This window comes from Ctenopharyngodon idella, chromosome 5, assembly GCF_019924925.1.
Source record: "Ctenopharyngodon idella isolate HZGC_01 chromosome 5, HZGC01, whole genome shotgun sequence".
NCBI classification, from domain to species: Eukaryota; Metazoa; Chordata; class Actinopteri; order Cypriniformes; family Xenocyprididae; genus Ctenopharyngodon; species Ctenopharyngodon idella.
Genome location: NC_067224.1, coordinates 28096560 through 28105328, shown reverse-complemented (window position 1 = coordinate 28105328; position 8769 = coordinate 28096560). Strand labels below are relative to the sequence as shown.

The 8769-nt window shown below is 38.4% G+C and overlaps 2 protein-coding genes across 2 annotated transcripts; one reads left to right on the top strand and one right to left on the bottom strand.

Annotated features, from left to right (window-relative positions):
• The first annotated feature begins 72 nt into the window (after positions 1 to 72).
• Positions 73 to 4542, top strand: drd7 (dopamine receptor D7). The gene is given in 2 exon segments (XM_051892967.1): positions 73 to 2455; positions 2458 to 4542. Coding segments are annotated over 2 exon segments (1335 nt in total). The 5' UTR covers positions 73 to 1338; the 3' UTR covers positions 2676 to 4542.
• Positions 4159 to 5561, bottom strand: LOC127512248 (histone H1). The gene has a single exon (XM_051892981.1). It carries the CDS (start codon positions 5487 to 5489, stop codon positions 4887 to 4889), a length of 603 nt encoding a protein of 200 aa, XP_051748941.1. The 5' UTR covers positions 5490 to 5561; the 3' UTR covers positions 4159 to 4886.
• Between the last annotated feature and the right edge of the window lie 3208 nt (positions 5562 to 8769).

The window sequence follows — 8769 nt, the reverse complement described above, 5'->3', positions numbered from 1 at the left end:
TACATAACTGGAATTTTTGAGGAAACAGACATTATGTACGTGCCCAAAAGAAGTCGGTTGTTTTAAACCAAAAATAATAATTATGACCTATTAGGCTATATAACCCTATAGCACGACAAGAGCACTTTAGGTGACTAGTGGGGAGTTTATTGGACGAGGGGAGGAAAACAAAACTTCACTAATTTGATAATACTTATGTAGGTTGGTTTTGTTGATTAACGAGTGGTTGTTAAGACTGTGTTCAACTAATAACGTCGGTCGTCAAATCTTTTCGATGAATCCGTTGAACCGGTTCACAAAACCTGACTGAACGATTCGTTCATGAATCAATCGGTCCGAGCTCTCGAGTCAAGTGGCTGGATTAGGCATAGCATACAAACTTTCCATCCATTCTTTCTGCACAACGCATTCCGAGCACACATCTTACGGTTTCTGCCAAATATAAAGGTAACGCAGCAGAAATGGAAAGCATACTGATTTGGCTTTTTAGCTTATATGTATACGAAACATTGGTTTAAATAAACCAGCAAAAACAAGATATATGGGCTATTTAAATTATGAACTATTGTGTATTGTCAATGCAAATTATATGTAGATATGTATCGTCGCGATGTCAGAGACCACGTGATGACGCGATTACGCAATGACGTAAAATAACAGCTGAATATAACAGCTTTTAAAACTGGTTCTTTGAAATTAACTGTTTGAAGGAATTGTTTCCCTTGAAGAGTCGGATCTGCCATCACCATAACCTCTTCTGTCTGTTTTCTTGTGGGACAGTAATGTACGTATACTGCCATCTTGTGGATAATGGTACACTTACGGGAACAGAATTGCAAATTAATCTATAAACGCTAATTAGACTTCATTAGTCAGACGGCAGCTGTGTTCTAAGAAACATGATTCACCACTTACCTTCCACTTCGTTGCTTTATTTGTTTAATAATAAACATTCGAATTATTTCTATAAAGCCTAATACCTAATTGAAAACATAAAATATTCAAAAATAAATAAATAATACATATCCCATAATTTACATGGCATGAGTCACATTCTCTCTCTCTCCAGTATTTTCTTAGGCTCCTCCCCCTAGTCCTACTTCCAAGATCATTAGTCTCACCCTCTGCACTGTATTCTCACTCACTTCTCTGGTTGAAGGAAGAAGGTAAGGTTATTTCAGAAATGTTCAATTATCACAGGCAACTCTCTCATTAATGGATGACTTCCTGAAGTCTTTGGATATTAAACTATCCGCAAATGTTCCCCAAAGGATGGATGCTTGATCAAAAGACTTCATTTTTCAGCTTGCAGCCAGGGTAATAGGGACATCCCGGAAGATGGTAAACCAGACTGAAGGTTATGTCTCAGAGCTAATAACTCGCACCACGACTGCTTGTCTGCTTTTTATTTTTGTGCTCTCCACCTTTCTAGGGAATGCTCTGGTGTGCACCGCGGTGGTACGGTTCCGTCATCTGCGCTCCAAAGTGGCGTACGTGTTTGTAGTGTCTTTGGCTGTCTCAGATCTCTTAGTTGCCTCTCTTGTGATGCCATGGAAGGCAGCTGCTGAGATTGTGGGTTTCTGGCCATTCGGCAGTTTCTGTGAAGTATGGATAGCCTTTGACATCATGTGCTCCACCGCCTCCATTCTTAACCTGTGCATCATAAGTGTGGATCGTTACTGGGCTATTGCTATCCCATTGAGCTACGAGCAGAAAATGACAAGAAGAGTGGCATTTGTCATGATTGGAGTGGCATGGACCCTCTCTGTTCTGATCTCATTTATTCCCGTGCAGCTGAGTTGGCATAAGACTCCCGGCCAAAAAGAAGACCTAGGAGGAATGGCTGAAAAATGCGATGCCAGTTTAAACCGCACTTACGCCATCACTTCATCTCTAATCAGCTTCTACATCCCTGTCTCCATAATGATTGTCACTTACACACGAATCTTCCTCATAGCGCAAAGGCAGATCCGAAGGATATCAATGCAAGAGTGCACCATTAAACATGTTCAGTCCTGCCAAAGCTGCAATAAAGCTCCTGAAGAGAAGTTGAAAAGCTCATTTAGGAGGGAAACCAAAGTCCTGAAAACTTTGTCAATGATCATGGGTGTGTTTGTCTGCTGTTGGCTCCCTTTCTTCATTCTCAACTGCATGGTGCCATTTTGTGACCCTGGCCTCCACAATGCCGGGCAGATCCCATGTGTCAATAAGACAACCTTTGATGTGTTTGTTTGGTGTGGGTGGGCGAACTCTACCTTGAATCCTGTAGTTTATGCCTTTAATGCAGAATTCCGCAAAGCGTTCTCCAGTCTCTTGGGATGTGGGAAGTTGTGCTCTCGGAATACGATTCAAACGGTTGACTTCAGCAACGAGCTGGTGTCGTATCATCGTGACTCCACAAACCTTCGAGATGTTCACCTCTTCGGTCACCCCTGTCTGCATCCGCACGCTGTCAGGGAGACATGCGCTTTGATACAGTGTCACAGATGGCTGAAGTCCCTTTTGAGACTGAATGTAACTTTGTATATGGGGAAAGGCCTCCTATGCTAGATCATGGAGAAACAGAATTATCCTTGGATAAAATCATACCATTTACAAAAGCAGACGAGTTAGTGTCTCTTGAACATGTGGTTCATAATGAAGGCGAATCTCCTAGTATCTCTGGAATACTGTGATCTGTAAATATATTTAGGTGTACTTTGACTGAGAATAATTATTTTTTTATGTATTAGACAAACTGAGTGAGACAGTGACTAATTGAATTGGCTTAGAGAACTGATTTTGAATGCTGTTTCCTAATTACTCTGCTCATGAATCATTCAAAAGGTCACTCACTATGAGATATACATAAAGATCCTATATAGAGCTGTACATTTCTTTTATCAGCTAAAGCTCATGATACAGTATGTTATTTCTACTTGAAAATGTCCAATCTTTTTCAGTTAACTGACTAAATGGAGGAAATAAACATGTCTTCTTGAAAATTTTTGTTCACTTTGCTGAAAATGAATTACCACTGACTTTGAAATGTCCTCCATCCTCTCTTAAAGGGAAAAAGGCACTGACAGATTTTGATTTATTTATTTGAGCATGGCATATGAGAGTTCATGCAACCATCTTAACAATTACTTAATTACTTAATCTGTCTGGAAACTCTTTTGTCCAAACAAAGCTTCTGTTCATTAAATTGATTTATTCACAGTATGTCCACCCTGTTGGAGGCTGGGATATATATATTTTTTTAAAGATAATACAATTGAAACTTAAAATATGTGGATGTATAAAATGATAGCTTACATGAAATGCTTTAAGGAAGTTGTTGTCCTGCAGTGTGATATCCAATACTCAATCTTAAGTATTTCATTCTTTTATAGACTATATCTTCTGGTGTTGTTACCTCATATATTATTTGATGGACTACTTGGAAAATGTGTACATTTTGCCACTCCGGCAGAAGGTCTGGACGCTATTGCAGCTTTCATTGGACAATGACCGCCCAAGGGGACGTTTGACTGACATGTAATGCAACCAATCACAGTTCGTTTTGTTTCGCGTCATGTTTAGGGGCGTGAAAATGTAAAGTCGATGTCCCTACAATAAAAGACCAGCGTGCATCTAATAAATTATTCATTTAAGAACACTGTGCAAGTTTACTGCACGACGGATTTCTTATTCCATGAGGGGGTTTTGCGTCACGGCATTTGTTTCTAGGCGGACCGTTCAAGAACGCGACACACACGTCTCCCGGACATCATGTAGAATTCAACCAACCAGATGGAGACTTCGAAAATTCTAATGTGTTTCCAGTTAAGTGTGCCATATGCATGTTTATGGCTGGTTTATGACTACTCTGAAATAGGAAAAATAAGAAAAAGAAAAAAAAATCAAAATGGTCAAACTTTGAAATCATGCAGTACCAGGATCAAAATATTCACTTTCCTGTATACATTTATATAAAGTTTAACCTAAATTGATTTAAAAAGAAATCCCAATCCCCAAATGTTTACAAAAATAATTAAATTAATTAATTAAAGAATGTCTAGCCAACATAGTAATGACTTTTATTTATAAAAAAAAAAAAAAAAAAAAAAACTTAAATTGAACAAGCATAATGCAGCTTTTACTTGAGCAGATAAAGAAGACAAATGAGCACTCATATCATTCTGATATCATATCATATTTGTTTTTATTAGGAGTTTTATACTAAAACAGGTTCATGGACAAAATATAAGTTTATGAATACATGTTAAGAAAAAAGTATACAAAAAAAAAAAAAAAATATTTTCACTGATGGAATGTATTTTGCCTTTGGTAGTAACATTCAACAAACCATCGCTTAACTATTAATAAATTAAGTGTTTGTTCTGTATTGCTGTATTTACAGGAAAGTCTCGTATAATCCAATACAAAATATAAATATAACATGAATCATAGTGATAAAACACACTTAACTTTTTTAGTCACATACGCACGTGCACACACGCTCGCACACGATGAACTTTGAACAAACTGTTAGCCTAATGTATGCACATTTTGGACACTTTCCAACCAGCGGACTCTTCTAATCTCTGAAGGGTTGAAAATCTACACCAAGTAATCGGCTTTATGTATCAGGTACAGAGGTAGAGACTGTCATGTGTTTATATAAACCGATCTTAATAAAAGTCTTCCACAGCATTGTGCTGCTCGCTCGCGCTGGTGATATTTAGAAGCAATAAGACTACGACAAGACAGCTCAAAACAGCGTCACATCCCACTTAAAAACATTTTCTCAGTCTATTAAAAAGGCATTAGGCCTTCTTACATGCAAAAGGAACATTTGCACTTCTGTGAAGATGGGGTGGCTCTTACAAGAGCCTTTGGTTTATGGAGTGAAGTCTGTCAGTCTACTTCTTCTTGGCAGCTGTCTTCTTCGCCTTGGCAGCCTTGGGCTTTGCGGCTTTAGGCTTCACTGCTTTGACCTTCTTAGGACTCTTTGCAACTTTCTTCACAGCCGGTTTCTTCACTTTCTTCGGGCTTTTGGTGGCTTTCTTGGGCGCTGCCGGTTTCTTCACTTTCTTGGGAGATTTCTTCGGGGTAGGTTTCTTTACTGCTGCCTTCTTGGGCTTCGCAGCCTTGGCCGCCGCCTTCTTCACGACTGGCTTCTTCGGTTTCGCCACAACTTTCTTGACGGGTTTCTTGGCGGCTGGTTTCTTGCTCACCTTGAAGGATCCTGATGCCCCGGTGCCTTTAGTTTGAACAAGCGCCCCCTTTTTCACCAGAGATTTCAAAGCAATCTTGACGCGAGAGTTGTTTTTCTCAACGTCATATCCACCACCTGCCAAAGCCTTCTTTAGAGCTGCCAGGGAAACTCCTTTGCGCTCGTTGGAAGCGGCAACCGCCTTCACGATAAGGTCTGACACGCTTGCTCCAGACTTTTTCGCCTTTGCCGCCTTCTTCTTCGGGGCTTTGGCCGGAGCAGCCGCGGGAGCAGGAGCAGTTTCTGTCATAGTTTCAGTAAACTTAGAGCCGATGTCTCGTAGTACAGAGCTGTCAAACAAACAATGTTTACATCCAACAGCTGAGGGCGGGATTTAAACGGGAGATGAGAACCATATAGACTCAACTGCCTCAACCGACGCTCTCAACTGGACGGAGTCGTTTGTAGATGTGTTTTCTGATCTTGAAAAACACAAGGTTTTCCGCGATAAAGAGTGATGGATTGCAGACTTTAAACCACGTCCCGATAGCTGAGTCCTTCCTCTGTAAGGGCGGCTCATGTTTTGTGCAAAACATCGGGCAGTTTATTGTACAATAATAAAAACGCGTCCAAATTTAGTGCGAGTCGCAGCGGTAAATATCGCACTTCCTCTGTTCTTTTGTATATTATATATTCAAATTAGAAAAGCACAACTAAATCGATAGATATTTTGCATAAAGAAGACCCTAATGTACACATTTGTGGTGGTTTTAGATTAAGAATACTCACGGAATAAAAAATTGAAGCGGTTTTCTTTAGTGGAGGTAACACAGATAAGCGCTGTCGCCATTTCAACCTCCCCTAATCTCTCGGAGATTCTTTCTACAACGATCTATTAATAATCATATGTGTACATCCAGTACACGATTCAAGTAACTTATATATAAGCAAGTTTCCCAACATTAAACACATTTAAAGACGTTGTCCGTCATTAATAAAACAGGAGTAGGCTATGTATTGTCTGAAGAGAAAGTGTAGTCGAGGTGTGCGATAACAGGAGGAAGCTATCTTGGTGTATAATGTTGGATTGATGTATTTATGACCATTTTGCAACATTTAAATACTTGTATACCAATACTGCTAAACACTCTACTGTTATTCTAATTCTATGTAGTCATTGTAAAAGGTCACGTATACACTTTTTCTCCAAAGGAGGCATAATATCAGCGAGGATTTTTAACACGCTGCTTCGTTGTCCTGCAGGCTAATATAGCTGCACTTCGTAGTTAGCGTACTGCGATGTTGATCGACTTTAAACAATAAAAGTATTATTTTTATCCGTCGCATATATTTATGGAATATTTCATAGCTAAATGTGTGTGACATAATCGTCACTCTCTAGTTTAAACGAAATTTGAAGATTTGAGTTTAGTAGGCTATACTTAAACATTAGTCTAACAACGTATTGGAGACTGAAGGCTATAATTCATTAATCAGAAATATTGAACATTAACTAAGTAAATTCCTATGATAAATGATACTTTTATTAACAGTTTATTTTCCACTCAAAACAAATCATTAAACGGATAGTTCCGGCCCTGGATGCTGATTGGTCAATAAGTTGTTCCAGCAGATGTAATGACTTTGACCTGTTAATACACAGCTGTTATTTTTGTTGCATAGCTGTCTGCTTGCGTAAGAATCAAGTTGCTTGATGAAAATTTGCTTGTTTTAGTGAAAATTTGTGTTCTCAATAATTTTATTAAGTAAATACATTGTGTCATTCTTAGACCATAAAAACTGCTAGGCCTATGCAACAAAAAGTATGCGATTGTGTTTTTAGTTCTATTATGTGGTCTCGTTTGTGAATAAAATTACTCCGCGTATGCCTAACAACGCCATGTATGACTACATTCACAATTTTGCAGACCTCTTATACCTGTTTCTTAATTAAAATACACAAATTACAGGCCAGGAATTTTGTGCCTGGTCGCGATTTTGCTGTTAGAAACTAAAATTTCATTAAAATGTTATTTTACTAAGCAAATTCATTAAGCGACATTCCTCCGCTTGAAAATAAAGTCCATGGCATTACAAAACAGATACGCAACAAAAATAACCACCCGCCATGGAAGCTGCATGCGATGGGATGATGTGGAATCTAACATATGATGCGATACATTTATCAGCACAGAAGAGGAACGCTTTATGATGTCTGGGACTCTTATAGAACAAATGGCACTTTTTGTGGATGGCTTACGTTTTAAGTGTCCTCAGTAGGCTACTCTTATTATGGTGTAGCCTGTTTTATAAAAGCAATAGAAAAAAAGGCACAACTTCTGCCTTATTGCTTATTTTCATGCACATATTTATCCATTATGTAATAATTAATTTAAACATAGTACCCAATAACAGCTATTATAATTAGTTTATGTACATTTAAGAGTAAATAAAGAAAATCCTGAAATTTGTCTGAGCACCTATTAACTAAATCAACTGTTAAGTTATATTTGTTAAAATAAGTACAGTCTACTGTTAATTAATGTAATTACTAACAATAAACAGTTAAAATATGTTCAAATGTGCCATTTTAAAATATGAACAATATTAAACTAATCAAAACACGACATAATGTGTTGTGGGGAACTTAAAAAAGAAAAATAAAGAGTGCATTATTTAAGACAGATTAATTTGCTCTTTTAATCGAATGTTTGGGCGGCTCTTAAAAGAGCCTTTTTTGAAATCCGGTCCGGGTGAAATTTAACCGCCAAAACCATACAGAGTACGGCCTTGACGCTTCAGAGCGTACACTACGTCCATAGCGGTCACAGTCTTGCGCTTAGCATGTTCGGTGTAGGTTACAGCATCGCGAATAACATTTTCAAGAAACACTTTCAGTACACCTCGTGTCTCTTCATAGATCAGACCAGAAATACGCTTCACACCACCACGACGCGCTAGGCGACGAATAGCTGGCTTTGTGATTCCTTGAATGTTGTCTCTTAGGACTTTGCGATGACGTTTTGCACCACCTTTCCCAAGCCCCTTGCCGCCTTTTCCACGACCTGACATGGTAACAAACTGAAACACCAAAGAACGCGAATGAAATGGGCGGGTATACCGGGGAAGACTGACAAGTATCTTTAAAGCGGACCTTGTTGAAACCATGCTTGCCACAATGCCACTGCGGGCGGGGCTCGTGTAACAGTGCAAAACAAGACGGAAAATGTGAAATCCTCTGTTGAGCTTCAGTTTAATGTCTTTTCTTGGATTACAGATCATGGAATGGTAGAAAATGTATAACAAATAAACATATATCAAGTGCGCTATGCTTTATGTTGTGGCATTCGCGATATTTCAGTAATTAAAATAGACCTCTTTATAACTTATCGTTGTAATATGTTAGTTTTTCTGAATACTATAATTACATTCTTTTTGGGGCCGTATTTAGTACGGATTTATATTACATAAGCGTATATTTCAAACTATCAAACAGTAACTGACTGTATTTTTACTGAAATATGTAAATTTTAAACACCCCTGCCAACTGTTTTGATTGGTGCGAGACTTTCTTGGATTCTATTGGTTCT